The 21,792-nt window shown below is 38.3% G+C and overlaps 1 protein-coding gene across 1 annotated transcript in view; it reads left to right on the forward strand.

Annotated features, from left to right (window-relative positions):
• The window catches only part of pcdh11 (protocadherin 11), a 130,749-nt gene that overhangs the window by 63,545 nt on the left and 45,412 nt on the right, over nt 1-21,792 (forward strand). The window contains 1 exon segment of the mRNA XM_063877297.1: nt 17,147-17,182. Within this exon segment, the coding sequence (XP_063733367.1) occupies nt 17,147-17,182 (36 nt within the window).

Consider the following 21,792-nt stretch of genomic DNA (forward strand, 5'->3'; position numbering starts at 1 on the left):
ATTGTAAAAGAGATGTGAGGGTTCATACATGTTCCCGTACATAAACTGCAGAATACCATTTTAGCAAGATGGTAAACAGAAACTGCAATATCTGTTAATATATTAACCGCACGTTTCTTTCAGGTTTCTGACAAAACGTTATAAAACAAATAAGTCATTTGATATTGGAGGTGTTGTGGCCCACATTATTTTGTTTGTGTCTGTACGTGCATAACATGTGTGTCCATGCATAAATACATGTTGTGTGTCTATGTGAACAGTGCATTCTAGTTAGGTGACAGATGGAGAGGGCAAGGATGGGGGTGGGGATCAAGCACCTCTGACAGTATGGGGGCTGCAGTGCACCCTGTTCCTGCCAGCTTTGAAATTGCTAAGGTAAACTAAAGCCGTGCAACTACAGGAGGCCATTTCACAGTTTTACTTTCCTCACAAGATGAGAGCATCTCTGTGCAATTTTACCAACAATGTTGAAGCTGAGTGATGAACATGCGAGACAGACACGCTGCTTCTTGAATCAAACTTTATTCTGTGAGTCGATTGCAAATGTAAACATGATGATTGCCACAAATGCTTAAGAGATCCTGTGTGCAGCTGAGTTTTTAAGCCAAGCGGCCACTGGATAAGCACATCTTAATGATGATTCATTCTGTATAATAAAATAAGATCCCTCTGGCATCCAAACAAGAGGATAGTCATGCAGCAATTAAGCTTAGTTAAAGGCATCAAGCAGACATGGGATGGTTAGCGAGGCATCTTCCTAAACACGTATGACAACATGCACTGCCTTGCAAGTGCAGGCACACAGACACACACACATTCACTCACTCACTCAACTCGTCTCAGACACACACTCACAATTCATATGAGGTAAATGTGATCTCAGAAGACAAGCAGCAACAACCCACGGCTCCATCAGGGTGCCTGGGGTTGCATTGGTGGCCATCGTCGAACAAATAATTCTTTGTGACTGAAAAAAAGACAATCCAAAAGGTCAGTTGTGACCTCTGGGACCAGTGCTGTGCAGCATCTGTCACTAGTAAGCACAACATGTCTGTGTCAAATGGCAAAAGGCTATGCGGTGCAGCCAGCCTGCCGTGTAATAAAGGAGGTAGGCCAATATGTTTGTTGCATCACTGTCACAGTGGCATTAACAGTCCTCTGGCTTATCTGCAGAACATCCAACATGCCATTTATATACATGATTGGTTGGATAACTCTGGTCACAGCATGGCTTACATTGTGCAAGCTTTAGATACTTGCATGATTCATAAGGCCACAAGTTGAATACTGTAAATATGATTGAATTCACATCAATATTTGGAATATGACTGAAAAATCCCCTATTTGTTATGTCATCATGTAATGTTAGGAGGATGTTTTACTGCTTCAAATGTACTTTTTAAATACTTAAACCATTTAAAATGTGTGCCTTGCATAAAGCAGATTACATTTCATATACAATAAGTATTAAGCATATAATGTATGCCTGTCTGCTGTCATGCACTGATATTGTTAAAATGGTGTATGAGGTTGAGGTTATCCTAAAGGGAATCACTAACAGTGACTAGCCTCCATGTTTGATGTTATCTCTCCTGTCACACAAGTTTCACAACAAGGGATAATAGCATCAAAAATTCTGGGGAAATTGATTAAGCAATATATAATCCATTCCTCCTTCTCAGTCGGCTTGCCATGCTCATATATCTGCATCAGACCACACCTCCAGGTGGAACAAATCAATAATATTCCATTTCGAACCAAATTCCTTTTTTTGAATGGTGAAATCCAATCTTCATGGACACACTAACAAATTGGATATCCAGAAACACAGAGATGGCATGGATGGTTCTGTATAAAACTATAGCATACATACATATTCCCACAAATGCGGAATTCTCTTAAAGTGCAAGCCTGCCTGCCTGCCTGCCTGCCTGCCTGCCTGCCCCCCCCCCCTCTCTCTTTCTCTCTCTCTCTCTCTCTCTGTAGCAGGCACTCCCCCCCACTTCCAGCTAAACCAATCAGGGATTTGAAGGCCTCACTTCCAATCAATTACCACCCAAATCAGTGCAGAGGCCTTTGATATAGAATCATTTGTCAAATCAGTGCAGCTGGCTAGGAGCAGGTACCCCTGTGCCATAGGCCACATCCACATGGAAATCTCTGCTCAGGGTGGGCTCTCCTGATGCTCTGCAACCCATTAATGGGAAGTCATTGTGTGCTCCAGGAATCCTGCCCAATGCCTGGTCCCCTAGATTGCGTTATATATAAGCATCTTAGCCTGATCACTGCCTAATACCACGACCCAGGGCCTACCATAATGAGTTGGACTACATTTCATGCAGGCAGAAAGTGACTTTCACAGATCCTACTTAAGTATTCATATGAAACGTGCAAAAGCTTTAGGAAGTGTACCAAGATGTATTTCTAAAGTGCATCGAAATCTACTGCAATAAAATACACAAGTAAATTAGTCAATTGGATGAAATGTATTCCTGCTGGTGCAGATGTGGCAGATGTTTACAGGTGTATCATTGTTTTTTCATGTCAATTTTGAACAGATAACAACCCGATAAAGCTATACATTTAAACCCAAGACATGCAGTACACTTATTAATTATATAAAATGAGGACAAGGTAAAATAAATGAGTAAAACTTAAAATATCACATGCAAAAAAAAAAAGGAAACTTAAGATCAATGTAGCAAGGGGAAGTATAATCAAACTGAAACAATTGAGATGTGACAAAAAAAATAATGTAAATGCTAATGTCAACTTGAACCTAAACCCAGATAAAAATTACAATTAAAACATTTATTAATAAATATTTGAATTATTTTTGAGATTAAATGTATTTTAATCTAAGAGTCGGCTTCAGTCCTCACCTGTTTCTTTGCTGCTAGTCATGATAAATCATTTTGCCTTTTGATAAAAAGTAAAAAATAGTGTAAGGACACAGGAAGATTCAAATTTTCAACTTTAGCAGGTTAGATGCTACATACATGTGTTGATATCAACACTAAAAAATATTAATAATTCCTCTTTGTTTTTGCTCACTTCTTCTTGACAATGTCCATACTGCATTCTCCATTTGCGAACTGCGTCTCAGATGAAGAAAGAGTCTAAACATGGAGCACTCCTCCGTAGATTGTGCTATTAATGCATGATTGGATTATTCATTAAACAGGCTTTGTAGAAAAGCAATTTGCCACTGTTGATGTAGTGTTGAATAGTGGGAGGAATTTTCCCTGTAAACTTTGTGTGGTTTTTAAACTAAAACAAACTCGAAGCAGTTTCATCTAAATGAAGAAAAGTTTAAGTAGCATGCAATACAGCAACTGACTGAAGTAACAGAACAAATATTTGCATTACAGAAATTGTACATGTAATTGTGTTTCTGTTGTGCGTGTACATACATGGACTGATGCTGTGTCAGCTACCCATGTGTCAGTGATAAAAAGGCTACTGCACCATTCAGTCACTTTTTTAGGTCAGTGTGGCAGCAACTTTTTTGCTTAGCATTTGCTGCTCTGGCTCACCAGGTGTTGTTTCGTGTCTTGAGGTTGTTTGAATATTCATGTGGCCTTAATGTCTTGGCCAAATAAACTAGGCTGAACTGTGACAATTAAAAACAAAATATGCTTTATATAATTTGCATAGTACAAAACTTGTTCAAATATTGTTAAGATGCATGTATGATAAAGATATAATCTGCAGCTTTAGCATTGTGTTGATCCCCTGAGAAGGTTGAAGGCTGGAGGCAGATTCAAAACATACTTTAGATGAAAGAAAGGCCCACCTAAAAACAATCAATATCAGTTTAAGTGTATGCTATATTAGGAACGTTTTTTCTGCTTCCGCTGCTCCTTGCAGTAAGACAGTCATTTACGGATAAATCTGTAGCACTAAACCATTTTTGTCTAACAGTCTGATCCAACTGTACTGATTCATCAGTCATTAGCCATATTACTTAGTGATTAAAAGCCTATTTTAAAAGCAGCATAAGCTACAGAGAAAATGCAATGCTTTGATGCAAATACGGTAGGTGGCTTTTGAGCTATTGAAATCATGAACAGTGATTGTGTAGGATTACTTTAAAGAATTAACCACCAACAAAATGAGCTTATTATTAAGCCTGAGTACTTTAGACCATGAATAAACTAAAGTGAATAGTCAGTGAGAAAAGATCACACAAGTGGTTATTTCTTTACGTTGTGTAAACATGTGGCAGTATTTTTCACCGCCCTATTAATGAAGAAGCGCTGAAAGAACTTTCCTCTAACAGAACTGATATGTTTTTTAAATGCTATATTTCGGATAAGATTCATATAACATCACATCAGTCGTCCTTGTTGCCTAAACTATTTTACATTTGTCATTTGCATATGTATATATTATGTATATGTCCAGGACAAAGGCTAAGTCATTTGAATTGTGCTTTATTTTAAAAGATGCGCTCTTTTAGAATAAGCCTTGATTTACCTGCATCATAAATACAATAAGTTGCCGGCTAGAAAGTACTGGAAATAATGAGAATTATAGATTTACTTTTTTTTTTAATGTTAAATTGGCAAGGATAACATTGATCTGTGATGTAAAAAGACAATTAAATGTAAACAGATAAACGTGCTTTGTTTACTTTAATTTAGACCCAAATGACTTCTAATCAAAAATACTCATTTTGAGATAGAGGATTTCACTCTTTCATCAAAAGCATCCTTCGGGTCATTTTTGTTTTGAGATGTATAACCCTTAAGACCTTCACTGATTGACTGGTAACACATATATTTTTTACAGTAATGTTTGTTTTCTTCCAGATGAATGAAAAACATAGAGGGTGTGGATGGGGTGTATTCGTATGGCAGTGTTACAGAGGTTGCTTTCTTATTTATTTTTTATATATACATTTTTCCATTATTGTTGCGTTGTTTGTGAGTGACCAGTCAAGCATTCTGTATACTTGAACAGGCATGAAATTCCCTTGGCTGAAACATAAACAATGCAACCACATTACTTTTCACTCACATTGATTTTCTTAGCCAGGTTGTTGTCATGTAATTGTTTGCCATTAGAAGAAAACTGTGTAGTTAGATTTCCATGTTTAATGACTTAAACAAAGCCTTTGAGGCTTCATTAGTTTGCACAGTGGTGCAGACCGAACTAGATTGTCTAAGAAAGAGATTTCAAAAGTTAAAGCAAACAAAACTTGCGTCCTCAGGTGATCTGCGCTGTCAAAACAGAAATAAAGCTTTAAATAACGAAGAAAATATAAATCATTGTACAATTAAAAACCTTCAAAATCTAAAAACTTTAATTCGTACAAATAAATCATAAAACTCCAAGATTCACAGTTAAATTCTAACTTATAAAAGAACATATTTTAAGGATTTTATTCATGAGCAAAATACTATTCAATACTTCATGTTTCAGTGATGTGTCCTGGCCTCTTATTTTTCCCTCCCTACCATTATAAATCAGTGCAGTGCCGCGGAATGACATGGATCCCAGCACTCTGTCCTCTGCACAAGAACAGGATGAAAAGTTCTCTGTAGTGTTCGATTCACATTCTTTCAGTCTGTGTCTTCAGCACAACAGTGTCTCTGGCATACAGAAGAAAGATCACCCAAATTAGAAATGAAAAATAAATCTTAACAAAACTCCTGAGGAGGCAATGACCGCTAGCAAACAAACTGAAAAGACCTCAGTGGTTGGTTGATATCTGCAAACACATTCTACCCAAAGCCATATTTTAGCAGCAATCAACATAATAATAATAAGCCTGCTGCATTCACAGATAGCACAGCGGGTGTGTCGACATTTCTCCAATTTCACAATTTATGGTCGTCATACAAGCAACACTTTCACTTTAGTTGCTAATCAAGCTGTATTCCTAATTTTTGTTAATATGTGAAGTGTTTCCCTGGGTGTCATCACCTCTGTGTTTTATGAACTGAAGAGGGTATTTAGTTCTCAATATAACTAATAAATGTTAACACAGCCATTGAATAAACAGTAAACGAATATGTCTTGTCAAAAATATCCCACTACAGTGAGAGGTGTCTTATTGTGCCTCATTATTTTTCTTTGCTTTAGTCAGTGCACTGTAGTTCGTGCATCATTTGCCAAATGTGAACATCATCTCCCGATTTTACTTCAATTGTAAAGGACACAGTTCTTATGCTTTTATTCTGTGACACACATTTTATGATCCCTGAGATGCCTTGTATTACTGCCGACATAAAGGAAAATCAAGAAACAAAGTGAATAATAATAGGAAATTGCAGTTTGGAAATGATTACAAGCGTGTAAGCTCTCTAGGCAAGAACATGCGGCATTGCAAAGGATACTTTTCTCACCCTCTGCCTTTGCATATTTCACACTGGGATAGTCTTTGGAGATGTAAGTCATACTGAGAGAATTTGACTCTGCATGCTAAAAAGGCATAAATACGAGACAAAAAAAAAACCATAACCAGCAGATGACCTTATTACGCTCAGTGTGTACAATGCAGTAGCAATATTGCCTTTATTTGTCATTATTACCACCCGTGTGTACTGTGAGTAGGAGGAATATCAATTTGACAAAGAGGGCCTCTGACAAAATGTTAAGGAGCCCCCTGTCATGTGAGACACATCCCTACTGTTCTGAGTGGGCCGATATAGCTGTGTTTTACTACTTATGGATATTCAGTGGAAGAGAACAGAGCTGGACTTGCTGTAATAAGGCATTTACCAATGCAGAGTAGCACTGTGCACTGTGAGAACATATGTTAATGCACTTGGCTGTGGCCAGAGAAACAGCAAGAGATTTCTGGAAAAAAACACATGGGACCGGCCTCCTGGAGCACACATTTGCCTTCTACAAAGACATTAATATTACTAGTGCTCAGTGGTGGAAGAGGAAGAAAAATGACCCTGGCAGTGAGGAGAAGTTTGTTTTGGTGATGGTGATGGACCCCAATTGGCTGAGGCAGGCTGGGGAAGAGAGACAGCTCTGTGCTCAGTGGCTTTTGAATTACATCAGTGGCACACTTTTAACTGACTGCACTGCCAGAAAAACTGACATCAACATATTTGAGAAAGATATGCATTGAGCAAATGGGGATATGACTGTGAGCCTTGTCTCTGTGCTTTATCAATGTTTTACCAAGTCTGTGCCACTGGCTTTGCAAGAAGGATTGTCTCTGTTCCCTCTCAAGAGTTGACAGTTACAGTACATATTGGAAAGAAGTTGTCAGTTGAAAAAAATACATTTGGTAAAATGTATGCTGTTTGTACAAGTCACCATTAAGGAACACAGGAGGAAAGATAATGCCATGACCCAGTATTTAATTTACTTCGTCTTCCTGTGAGAAGAAATGCGTAACTTCCAACAACTGCTGAATAATTAGCTCGGCTTCCACATTTATAAGGATTATCGTATATGTGCATTTGGCATTTGTCTTACGCGAGACAGTGAAAGAAGTAGATCATGTTCTTATTATATTTTATCAGTAAAGTCACAGTATGGTTCTTGTGTTCTTGGTTAAGACATGATGCTTTTATTAGTAGCATATATATTTTTTTCTGTTTATCTAGTTTTCTTCTATGAACAACTATATCTCTTTGCCTATCTAATGTTCTTTAGCTTGTATGTTCATGTCACTGGTAGAAGTGAACATGATAGCAAATGACCACCAATGAATGTTTATTAACAAAAAAATTGAAGTGAACAATGTTGAAAACCTTCTCACAGTCATTTCATTTGACAGCATCAATGAGGAGTGTGTGGCTTGTGTTACATTTGGGCTATTCAAGTGTACTCATTCAGTCATATTAGACATCTATCGTTTTCTACCAGAGAAATTCCCTTTATTTTCGCCAACAATGCCTATATTAATATACAATGGATTGGACAAAGATGGTTTTCTTTATTTTAAAAACAGGTAACAACAAGTAAGTGTGTATTGAAACAATAACTGTTAACATGCAACCCACAGTAAATGATATATATAGGCCTATTCCAGATGCAAACACACTGTAATGCCATTTCCTCCTTGAAAAATATGATAGAAATTATCTATGTTGAGTGATCAGATTACATATCACTGGAAATAGCAACAAATCAAATCTTTTTTGAAGCGAAGACCTGTCAACACTTCAGCAGAAAAAAGGATTTATTCTTAGACAGAAGCATTATCACTGCTTGTTCACAGTCGCTGGAAGGGTAATTTTTAACACACTTTTTTGTGAAATCCTATTGCTTGTAAGATGTGAAGAATGGCAGTGAATATATTTTGAAACCCATACGAAATTAGCTGAATGCTATTGTAACTAACCTTTTGCTTATCAAAGATTTTGTTTTAAATTCAAGTCAGAAGCAACTCCCAGTTTTCAGGAGATCATTTCCATAAATGTTCTGAAAAAATCATTAATCAGTATTATCATTGTGCCTCATGTTTGTCAGTGAATGACAATCATTCTCTCCTTGCTTCAAACATGAGCCTGTGATACAGTATGTCATTGTACATCACAGTCTATGGACAATGCCTCTGCCAGTCTCAATGAAGAAAACTGTCAGATGTTTCAATGGGAGATAGATCAAACGGATGAACAATTCACGCTACTAGTCAATCTCAATAAAATGAAGTTTTGACACATTAAGGGGCTTTCTATTCTGTTTTCGACCATCTTTCCTCTTTGCCAGTACACTTAGTGGCCACTTTATTACATGCACCTCCGCATTAATGCAGCTCACTCCTCCAGACAGTGAGTCAAGCGTAGGTGACTCACTATGCAGACAGACTGCACATGCAGACAAGATTTGGAGGTTTACTTACGGTCCAGCCAAACCTGAAGGCTCCAAGCATATCTCAAATGCTGCATCGTTGTTTGTATCTGGTAAGAGAAATTGTGTTTTTGGGTTGCCCGTCTGCCCCATTTTATGAACACAACTTCTTAGTTTGGCCTTGAGAGAAAATCTTCAAATTTGGTTTGGTGATCAAAGGTCATAAGTAACGGTTTCTGTTATCGCTCATATGTTACATTCTTATGAAAACCTAATTAATGCATGAAGGGAATTTAATTTCATCCATCAAAAACAGCCACTGAGACTGAATGAAGAACTTAATCAATTGTGGTGGGTTAAGTACAGAGTTCAAGGTCACACATGCCTTACAAAACCATCTCTGGCCATCCTTAAGAATTAATACACTAATAAAGAAACAGAAGGGTAGATTCTGGCCATATTTCATAAGTGGATAGTGAATTGTTCACCCAAACATTGAGTGTCCCCTGAAACGGCATTTTTGCTCCCTGAGTTAAAGAATTGTGTGAAGCTTCCTCAGTTTAAATTTTTTTTTGTTGCAGTTAATGAAACTAGCTCTCTAATCGATGTACAGCAGAACAAGATCAACAAAGCTTAAAATACAACAAGTTATTTCAAGTGAATTTTTCCGAGATATCTCTATCTCTTCCAGTTCCAACCTTATCTTCAGTTCTAACCTGATCATTTGGTTGCCCTTACTGAACAGCTTGTTGAGATTGCTGACTCCAAGCCTTGATGCCACCAACCCACACACCACAACAGAGCACAGAGCACTGGCTACTACAGACTAATAGAAGCTCTGCAGGAGCATGTTGCACACACTGGAGGATCTGAGTCGCCCCAGGAAGAACAGGCTGCTCTGTCCTTTCTGAAGAGGGATCATCTTTGTGAATCCTGTCCAGCTTCTTTTTTTTTTAACAACGTAGACCCCAAGGTTCCTGCATGAGTCCCCTCTATTCACGTACAGCACAGGGTGTCTGCAGTTTTTCTGGTAGTCTACCACAAGCTCAATGGTGTTGTGGATTCTTAGCTTCATGTAACTCTAAAGTTGTGTCAGTCTTCTGCTCTCCTCTGTAAACAAATCTCTATGTGAAGACAGCTTGTTTCTCAAATAAATTATAGTATAATTTCACTGGAATCACACCTCTCAATACGGTGATAACTACTCCAATACCACAAATACAATTCATTTAATTCCTTCCAACTGTCACTATCAGATGGAACAGACGTGGATTTTAAGTGCAAATTGACTAGCTCATGAAGTCAAACAATGTTGTTCATTTGAGTTTTTTACCCCTTCTGACATGCCTACTTAACTTTAATGATATCAAAAATAAGTGCAATGATAAGGTTAAGAGTTTATAGTGTCCACGTGTAGAGTTTTTGTGACATTGTTAAACAAACTACAAAATGAACAGATAAACTTAGAAACAGGATACTTAAAAAGACTATTTTCCTGAAACCACTAAACCCCCCTTGCACTCTTCTCAAATGGTACAGTCTGAGCTCCCTCTACTACGAAGCCCATCAAAAGCTCACACTTCCTGTTTGGCAGAACGGACCCATTACGACCAGGTAACTGAATATAACGGAGCTCATCAACAAACTTTTTCCTGTGTCTTTCTACTTTATTCCTGTGCTCTGCCGAGCTATGGCTAATCTGAGCAAAGAGGCGTCAATGCAGCAACGTGGGGCACTGTTTTTTCCCCTCAGATTTGCATTGGTGAATATTATACAGTTCGTGGAGCTGAAAGCACATGAATGAATGTGGTTGATATTAGTAACACCAAAAAGAGCATTTAAATGTCAATGGCAACAGTAGCCAGCCAACATTGCTTAAGTACTTCTGGTTAAGTGCTAATTACTGCCTAATGGGGGCTAATACGTCTGCTAGCAACACAGAGTAATAGATGGAAACATTTATTTACAGTACATAAGCTTTTAGGAGTTGTGAATTGTAACATTGAATTCAATATTCTTGCATTTGCAGATAAATACACCTAGATTTAAAAGCTATAATGTGACCATAACTAAGATGCAAGTCTACACGTTGGTTGTATCTAGAAACAAAGTGTTCATCTCTGCAATGCAATGAATACTTCATATTGTAGGAAGCAACTTGGGGCTGAAATGAATTCAGGAGAACATCTGATGTTGACCAGGTCTTTGTTTAATAATAACATTTCTTCTTTTTTTTTATTGACAGTGCACCTTTTTCCCGTGGGTTTTTCTAGCAAGATGATGTGTCATTTTTCTGAAGATGGCTCCAGGAAATTACTTTACTTTAGTACAATGGTGTGCACAGTCCCCAGATCACAGCCTAATAAAACACTTTGGGGAAGAGGTGAAGTGGGATGTTCACAGAATTTGCACCCCTGAAAAACTGCAAAAACTATTTTATCAAGTCTGTATGGATCAAGATCCCTATAGAACACGTGTGGCACCTTGTAAAATCAATTATTTAAAAGTGAAGTTACGATTCTGATGGTCAAAGAATGCCATGTACAGTTATACCAAGGTGTACTCAATGAAACTGTCGATAAGTGTATTTACAACCACTAGAGGAGGAGACCTCCGGCTGAAATATTCCCCTCCTCTGCGTCTTAGCATAGGCACCATGACTTCCTGAATTTGCATAGTAGTAAAGATCAATGTAGCTCTTGGAGGCTGGTGTGCCATTTATTCAAAAAACCTCCCCTTCTTTTCCCTAGTGTACTCTAGAGCAAAAAGAGGTGAGCAGGCAGTGAGTGATGTGGGTAAAGAAAGCCAGACACTTCCTCAGCCAGAGTCAACCTCAAAGAGCATTTTGTCCTGTATCTTCTTTTAGTAAAGTACCTGCAACCCTCCTCACATCAGTACTAAATCAAGGTCTGTTTCACACTAGTTGATGCTGTTTGATGTCTCTTGAGATGTGAAACAAGTAATGGAAGAGTGAAAAAAGCACATATGCTCTAAAACTGGCTTAGCATTTTTTGCTGTTCTTCTTTAAGCAAAACAGTAAAAAAACGTTGTAGCGATAAACATTAAGTTAGATGTCACTGCATTATGAAGGATGTCCTTCAAGCCGTGCCTGATTTCAAGGGACAGCTTGACAAAACTCACTTTAAATTTGGTTGGAAGCATGTCTAATTGAATTTTGATACGTAATTAAATCAAGCAATAAATCAGCCCAGATCCCACTGCAACTGACAATTCAACACTCCTGAGCACCACAAGCTAATTATGATGAAGTTATTATCTCAGCCAAAGGGACTACTCTGAATGGCTCCGTCTGCATCATGTAAAATCTTTTCAACTAGAATGTACTCAACCTTGAGGAAAGGGCATCTCTCATATTAAGGATCCAGAAGATCCTATAAATGTCATTCGCTTGGTTGGAAATGTATCCCAGTTGAAACATAGTCCCACTTTGATCAGGTGATTAAAGCTAGTGATTGTTTTTGACTCATTTGTACATATCCACATTGATGCAGAAAGGGAGGAATTATTTAATGTGTTGTAAATCAGCAATTATAGCTGGTAGTAATTTCTCTCAATAATCCCTTGATGTGTAGGAAGTGGCTATATTGATTTAACATGGATTAAAAGCATCGTCCTCATCATCTGGTTCCCAGTCTCATATGGTTAATCAATTACATTCCCTTGCGACTTAAGTGTGCTTTGGATGCCATGCACCGCGCATGTAATCTCATGACATAAGGTATTAAATGAAGTCTAATTATAACTTTGCAGCCATGTGTCATATCCATCTCTTATAATACCTTCCCTAAGAAGAGAGATTGGTGTGTCATTAACAGGTTATAAAACAAATTGTAGTCCTCCACATGATCCTTATAAATAAATAAGCATACACTGTGTTTTAATGATCATCAAGCTGAAGCTGCAACATCTTTTACAAACACATAAAGAAGTGAAAAAGGCAAAATTCTTTAATTCCCCAGATAACCATACTAGATTTAGCTGGTATGGTTTCATAAATGAATCTTCTGCAACAATTACCGGAGTAGCCTCCTTCTGCATAATTTGATGAGCAAAGAGAAAATTGATGAACTTTTTTAATTATTACGCCGCTTGGGATTCTGACACAAGCACCACAGAGAGAGGAGGGGGTCCTCCACTACAGCTGCTAGGGAGTTTTTTTCTCCCTTCCCATTTTTCCTCTTTCCACCTCCCCTTCTTTAATTCACCCAATTTGTCGGTCCAAATGAAACAGCAAAAGGTTAGAGTGTGGAGTAATTAACAGCAGCTAGCCTAATGAAATCAGGAGAGGCCGGTACACTGGGAGGATCAATATTTTGCTAAGAGTGAAGCAAGAGGGGGGGATTGTCCAGGGGAAACACATATATAGAGGACCACTTAATAATAATAAGCTGATGAAAAGGCAACATGTTGTCCACTTGTAAATCAAAATTGGCTCTTGCTGTCTAGTAATTGTGTTAAAGTAAAGTTGGTCCTTGTGCACACTCAAGAAGTGTAAAGGATTTATACCACTCACAGAGGTTTGCTGAGAGGGTTTCCCTTTATTGAATGTCAATAACTACGTCAATACACTTTGGACAACTGAACACCAATGCAGCGGGGGAATGGGGATTCTATTTATTTAAGGCTACACTTAAGTATATTGAAGACTTTATTAGCCGCTTTTGATGAGGAGGTGTTTTGGTTGCAACAGTTTTATCACGCTCCCTAAGACATGCTGCGTTCGGCAGAAATATAAGGGATGTAAACTTGAACTCAGCCCACTGTTTCTTGGCTGAGATATGCACGTCTCTTGTGAGTGCACACATGAGCAGATGGCATGCACGTCAAAGTTTTTCCACTGTGAATATTTATATTATGAGTACATATGTTTGCATGTGTGAATGTGACACCTGCAGAAACTGTCATTTTTCTTCTTTTGATATTGTTTATTTAATTGGCTGTTTGTTTAGAGATGGTTTTCGGAAACAGTTTTTTTTTGTTTGAATGCAAGTCAGTTTCGTACACTTAACATACAGTTTAAGGGTTGCACACCTGTGCTTTTTAATAGGCTTGAATTACGAAAAATATGTTATGTTAGTGTTGCGGTATGAACACAAAATGAGCTGATATAGCTCTCCAAGAATTGTCAATTGATTGCAATCAATAACTTTGCCTTGTTTGCTGTTTCCTCCCAATTATTAAGAGAAATCTTTCTGGTCTATTCAGTTTTTTCTGCCCATACAACAGTATAGGAGTTTTGTTAAAATGAAATACAAGATTACAAAAAAATACCAACTGTGCTTGTGTTGGTAATTCAATACTTTGTTATTATATGATGCTCAGTTTTAATGCTTAGAGCTATGTATAATAATACAATGAAGTATGATCTGGCCAAGTGTTCTAAATTAGATATTTTTATAAATTTTGCTTATTTTTCATGCAATAAATGTAAAGATAAATGCAGTGATGGAAAATAATTAGCGTATAGACAAAAGCTGATGGTAAATTCAGTTTTTAATATCACTGCTATGCGCGCAGTGGGCTCATTGTCTTTCTCTTCCACACTGCAGGCTCCTGCCATAGATGAAATATTACCTACCCTCCAGTCACCTAGGCACAGCTGGAATGCACTCTTACCTACCTTTCTGTCAAAGCCTTTTGATTATTGCCCAGTCTTTCTACCTCTGTGCCAGCCTGCCATGCCATAGCTCAGACCCTCACTGGAGACCACGGGTTATTGTAGCACTTCAACCCGTCTCTGGTTGGTACTGTAACTGAGTGCTAGGGAACTCGTAGACTGCACTGTATAGTGAGGATGTGCTTCACGCGGGTAGAAATGCATTCCATATAATGCCACATTATGCTATATGATTCCTTAACTCCTACCTACATGCATCTATTCATTGTGCAGACACTGTATCTCAAAAATGGGATTCATTTGGATACAGAAACAGAACACAATAAGGTCTGGTGTTTTTAATCAATTATTTATCCAATATTTTAATGATCAGAGTGCCTGGGGTGATCAAAGGCTTGGTTCAAGCTCCACTGCCTTTGCTCGCTAAGACATCCCTCTGTACTTTGATGTGGTTCACCAACAAATGCACTTATCTTAAGCATAACTCTCTCTCCCAGGCTTGCATGTGGGTGCTTTGAAACCACTAGTTTGAGAGGCGTATAACAGAGAGAGGGTCACTGACCAATCCTTGCTGAGGAGAAAAAAAGAGAAATCTCTCAGATTCATGGACTCCAGCAATCAGATGTACAACTACTATTTTGAATGTCATCTAAGTACGAGACAAGCATAGGTCACCTTCTCAGATCTCCCATGTACATTATCATATATTTAATTGGTTGGCAAGGTCTCTAACTTGAAGTGTGTGCTACGAGATGCTGAATAAAACATTACTTGGAGAAGAAACAACTGCTTGATGGCAGCCTCAAGTAAAACCCTGCTTTAAATGACCAGTCAGTGGATGCAAATGAGTTACTCTCCAAATAGACCTGACAAATGTTGGTGTGCTCAAATATGCAATTATTTATATTGAAAGAAATCTCACATACTAAGAAATAAAGTTAAAGCATATTTCATTCATTATCCTTGTCAATTATTTATTTGGGGTTAGCAGTTCCACACATAATGAGTGATAAATACGTTATGAAATATTCCTACCAGCTCATGACAAGGTTATAAGAGCTTTTAAGACATAACCTATATGTGTCTCCATATGCACAGCTTGTCACGTGTTAGATTGTGCCTGTATTACATTTGTGCATAGCTTGCATGTGCACTCTCCCTGTTGAATGACAATAATTGTATATACAGTATCAACCACTAACAATTGCTTACAGCGGAACACTTCAGCATTACATGTTATGCATTACTTTAATTGTCTTAACGGTCGAAATCATCAAATATGTCTTAATACGTCTCCACACAAACATGTCGTATATACATATGTTATAAATACACTGCCCGGCCAAAAAAAAGGTCACAAGCCTGTGGGGGTTAGTGCTATGATCTGGGGTTGCTGCAGTTGGTCTGGTCTAGCTTCAGCAAACCCAAAGAAAGAGGTCAGCTGACTACCTGAATATACTGAATGACCAGGTCATTTTTTGGATTTTTTCTTCCCTGATGGCACGGGCATGTTCCAAGATGACAATGCCAGGATCCATTGGGCTCAAATGGTGAAAGAGTGGTTCAGGGAGCATGAGACATCATTTTCACACATGGATTGGCCACCAGAGTCCAGACCTGAACCTGATTGAGAATCTTTGGGATGTGCTGGAGAAGACTTTGCGCAGTGGTCCGAATCTCCCGTCATCAATACAAGATCTTGGCGAAAAAGTAATGCAAGACAGAAATAAATGCTGTGACGTTGCAGAAGCTTGTGGAAACGATCCCACAGCGAATGCGTGCCGTAATCAAAGCTAAAGGCGTCCAACGAATATTAGAGTGTGTACCTTTTGCCGGGCAGTGTACTTTTCAAAACAAATGATATCACTGTACCAGGTAGTTATTTGTCAGAAGTTTGGAGACCCAGCTTTCTAATTTAGTTTGGTTCTCCAGCCTGAAGCTCCATTTTGTTTTTGATGAATAGCTTTGGGTGTACTGCTTATCGCTCAGTTAGTAGCAACATCCCTTAGTGAACAATTATGGCGGGATAATCTGTTGACATGAACTTGTTTCCTGTTCATTGTTTTACCGTTCCACCTCAGCAGTCCTTTCTCAGTCTCAGTGGCTTCTCACTGCCGGATTTCTTTTATTTTCCTTGCAAATCAAGTCATGTAGTTGGATTATTATACACAGTACAAAGAAAACAAAATTGGTGATTAAAAATTAAATACTCTTATCTCTCTGCGAGTTATCTCAGTCCCCAGAGAGAGGATGCTATTTTGCAGGCTTGCGGGTGTCTTTTGTTCCCAATTTAGAAGCTTGTCGCTGTTTATTGTTAATTTTTGATGCTTCATTTGATATTCCGCTCACTTTCCTTTCTGACATGCATAGAAAACATCTTTATCAAAGTGTCAGTTGTGGCTTGTGTTGTCAGGATGTCAGGTTTGCCCTATTCTTTACAGTTCTGGGGAGAGGGTGTGTGCTCTGCAGCCCCATTTGTTGGCATACCCACCGTCTATGTGCTCGACAAACTCTGCGTCTGAGGAAGAAATCAATATGTATCCTAAATCTCAATTCAAACGAGAAAAAAAATACTTTAAACTGCAAAAGCTATGAGGGTGTCAATTTTGAACTCTGACTGACTTTAGGAAGACTAGAGAGATCCCACCGCAGTTTCCTTTGTTTGCTTCACATCCATTTCTATAGTAAATCCTCTGCAGAGTTACAATCAGACAGTGATGTCAAATGTTTTTTCTGTCTTTGCAGGAGGCCTGTCAACTTGGCAAGATAACCTCTGTGAATGTGAGTATGTTCTCTGCTCCTTCTTGCATGTGCATTTTTTACACATGTTACAGCTACAACAAATCGGCATGTCTCCCCTATACTATTTTCTTGCCAGAAATATACATAATGTTTCCATTTGAAAACCTCAAAACCGCAGTTAAATTTAAATGTCGTAACATCAGTTGAAAGGCCCTGTAGGTTAAACAGAAAGAAACCATCGTGGTTATGAAACACTTGTAGAAAACACATTTTAATATTGAAATAGCAGTATTATCTAACAGCAATAACTGATCTATTCATTTCATTCATGGCTTGATCCTTGATTTTTTATAACCTCCTGTAAAATTGTTTTACTCCTGTGACCATAGTGTTGCATAAGTATGTGAGGTTGTGAGTGGGTGTTTATGATGCTACATATGTATATATAACAGGAGTAGTTGTACTGTTGAGTTTGGCTGAGAGTAGAATGACAATGTATTCACTTTCAGTTGGCTGTATTTGCTTGTTAAAGTAAATGTTTAATCTCAGCTGAAGGGCATTTCCCAGTTCCTTGTAAGACATTTTACCCAATGGGGTTGTGGTCAGTCCCTCTCTCTTTATTCTTTTTATCTTGCAGTTCATGTCTGCACACAGGCTCACAGTTCACCAGGTCTCTGAGAGCAGGGCTGTCATAGTATCAACTCAAACATTTTAAATTCAGCAGAGAACGTTGCTGTGAACCGCAGCTTTTGTATTTCAGCCCAACTAGTTTTCGTGGAGCAGTCTCAAAGTATCATTCTAGCATCATTTAAACATCATAGCATATGACTCATTAACAGTTACAATTTATACAAAAAGTCAGTCAAAAATCACCCAGTTTTCTGTCTACCCACTAGCTGCTACAATCACCTCCTTCGTGCATGTTCCCGCTAACTCATCATTTCACAAACAGTGGCATATCACCCCACACATAATAGGCTGCGCTGGAACAGCATGTACAAAAAGAAAGGACACACCCGCAAAGTGAAATGACTAACTGATTTTTCAGGATGTTGCCCGATCTTGACATCAAGCAGAATAGAAACATGTGGCACAACCTTTTTTGGGAGAAATACCTTGCCAATGCTGTTTTTATTATTTTTTCTTCCTTAAAAGACATGTGAGACATGACAAATCACCATCTCCTCTGAAAAGATTTATGCAGGTCTAGGTGTGCCCGCAAGCTGATCCTTATCTGAAATGGCAGAGCCAATCTCCCCTGATTCACTCCTAAGTGGTCCCTGTTTATCACTCAAAGTGAGGTGGTTGTCAGCCAAGAAGTACTTCTCTGTGTCGGACTGAAATCTTTACTGTTTCTAGAGAGCAGTAGTTGGGGGGGGGGGGGGACGTTTATCCTAATAAAGCTCAAAGCAATGTTGCCTACTAAAGGACAAGATTGTAGGCCGCTATTCCCTCTAATTCTAAATATAACAGACTTTTAATCCTGTAACGTGTGAATCCAGCCCAATCTGCCTATTGTCTGGGTGGTTATCAGAGGGAGGGTTTTGGATTGGCTGGCTTGTCATATGGTAGAACTTGGCATCCATCTCTCCTGTTCATTTTATCTCTGTGTACATACTTCTCAAGGCAGTGTTTTATCTGGCTGAACGGGCTTTGTTTGGTCTTGATATCTCTTACCGCAGCTTGTCTTTGCTTTATGGATTTCTGGCAGCTTCTTTAAATAAGTGATAATGCTTAGTAAAACACTCACCTTGAGTCCTGAATGTTTGTTTTTGTTGGTCATGTTTGTCTTTCAACATTGATGTTTTATTCACCTTAGTCAATTCTTATGACAGCATAAGTTTTATTTATTCACATCCATTTAATGGTATTTAATCTAATTAACATTGTAGCTCTAGAGTATATGTCTTAGCATTAAGTTCATTGTGAAATCAAATGGGGCTTTTCTTAACGTCTTGCACCAGCTTGAACGGGCCTGAATAAACAGCCATCTAAAATGAACACACTCCCTTATGCAAAATGATTATGTCCTAATTGTCACGGACAGCTGTTTGTTCTAATAGATTCTGGATGCCATTGTTGGAGCAAGTTTCCAATAATTAGAGTCATGTGGAGAGGAAGCTTGCTTTTTGTAGAGCTGCCAACCTTCCATAAGTGGGCTCTTTCTTTTGCTGGAACCTGGACTTTTCTTTTTTTTTGCATGCATCCTCAAGTAATTGGAGAAACAGCTGCCAACGCTGTTTGAGAACAAGAAGATATTTAGACTACTTGAAAAGCGTGGGCAAACATGGCAGCCAGAACTATATGATTTTGCCAACAAGGTATCCTTCTCCTCTCTGTCTTAGGAACTGAATAAATCGCATGAGGAGTGGAAATAACGCTTTTTTCTATACCGAACCTTAGAGATATACTTCATCATTTGGCAGCAATATATGCACAAATTCCAAGGAGTCCTGCATAAGATATTGGTAGATCGGTCAGAAATGAGTGGTGCATACAAACAGATACCTCTTTACTGTCTTATTTTTGCAATATAAGCAACGGCAACAAAAGCATTTGTTTTTCAGTTATCTCACACAGATTGAAGGTTGTCTGTGTTTTTTGGTTTGTTTCTTTGCCTGCACGCCCTTTTTGTCTTTATTTCTTATCTGACTCTTATTTGGTACACACACACACACACACACACACACACACACACACACACACACACACACACACACACACACACACACACACACACACACACACTGATTTGTGGTCTCAGGATCTAGATGAATCAAGTAAATAGAATAAAAAGCTAGCTGTTTCAACATCACAGCATTGAAAACCACTCAGTTGTGCTTTCAGAGTGCTAATTGTGTGGATTTAGGTTAGTCAACCCTCTCTGATAGTTTTTAAATGAAGCTTTTTTTGTGCACTTAGTTTTTGGCAGTTTGTCCTTCATTAGTGGCACACTTTATTTCACTCTCCTGCTCTCCAATTTTCTAAGCCTTATTTAGTCTTATCAAAGAACAAAAGGTACTTTATCTACACACTATAGTGGCTACGGTAAAGTATTTTCATCACCTTCTCCTGAGCGTAAAGGAGCATCTGTTAATGATGTTTTTTTCATTCAGGACTTGCATATTGCTCTTCTTGCTACAGCGATGAAGAAAATCAAGATAGTAATATTCGCTTTGAAAAAAAATCTTATCAGTTTGAATAACGGGATGTATAAAATTCACCGCAATAACCGAAGCTGAGGGCGTAATTATATTTTATGTGTTTTATGCTCCTATACAGTGTGATGCAGTATGATGCTATTCAGGGAGTCATGTGAAGACAGGAATTTAAGCAACAGAATATATCACTGTGACAATTTTACCGATATTACCTCAAAGCTAAGTCAGATCGCCTAGCTCCTCATTTTTTTGTCAAAGGAGAGGGAAATGATATAAGAAAAACTAGAAAAGTATGGAATCAGTGGTATCCACGGAACGCACAGTGCCTCACAAAAGGAATGATTGTAACTGTGCGGTTTGTTTTCTGGAGGAATCGCTAACATGATAGCAACCATCACTCCCCACACAGGGTTTGTTTTGTTTTTTAGCTCCAAAGAAAGGTCGCAACATGAACTTCTGTAAACCACCAGAGAAATCAAAGAGGCCTGCACCTTTCAGAAGAAAATGCCCACACTCCTGTGATCCCCAAGACTTTACAAATCAAAGTCTCAGCCTCCACACACATTCCACTTCTTTTGTGTCTAAACTGGGTGAGGGAAACTAGGACATAGTTCAACCTGTTAATACACATCCAATCTTTATCAGGATGGGAAGTCACAATTATAAATCTTTTACTGAGTTTATTATCTGGAAAGTAATTCACTAGACTCAACAGACCAGAAATCATTTTTGGGTTATGAGGTCACTGTTTCAATTAGTGCCCCTGGTGATAGGATGCAATTTTGCCATATTTTCCAACTAAAAGCAGGTAAAGATGATAGATGCAATGTTCGTTATTTAATAATAACTCTTGATGCAATTAGGAAAGGATTTACCTTGTGAAAACCATCTATCATTACTCATTTACCCATAAACAAGCTTTGTTGTCCCCTCTCATTATGACATTAATAATCTTTGTTTGTTGTTGGTAGTGTTCCAAGACTGTCTTTAGCAGTAGAGAGAACAGCTATAAATCAGGATTTTTAGTTTCATTCCAAGGTGCATGCATCTCAGGAACGACATGACTGGATTTAAAATACCTTCTCTCTTGTGGTCAATAAATTAGTCAGTGTTTTGTTGAGAAAACACAAAAGACAAACACTATCTGAGGTCGAATCTCAAACTCTGAACTGATGATGACATTGTCTCTTTACAAGGTTGGTCATTCCCTTAGCTGTTGTGATGTAACCCTGCAGTGAGTTACGGATTTGAATGACCAGGTTTTGCAATCTCACATACAGTATGTCGGTCCTGTATCGCAATTGAGAAGAAAGGAATTTCAACTGTTTGTACTTTCCGTTTACCACAAAGCAACAATGAGTATCTTCAGAAAATGTCCTTAGAATAGTTTGCAATGGAACTTCTTTCTACTGCAAACATTGTCCCTACAAAAACTATTTTTATAATGATCTTTAAAGTTATCAAGAACATCTTGATCCTTTCAATTTC

The sequence above is a fragment of the Eleginops maclovinus genome, chromosome 23 (genome assembly GCF_036324505.1).
Source record: "Eleginops maclovinus isolate JMC-PN-2008 ecotype Puerto Natales chromosome 23, JC_Emac_rtc_rv5, whole genome shotgun sequence".
Taxonomy (NCBI): Eukaryota; Metazoa; Chordata; class Actinopteri; order Perciformes; family Eleginopidae; genus Eleginops; species Eleginops maclovinus.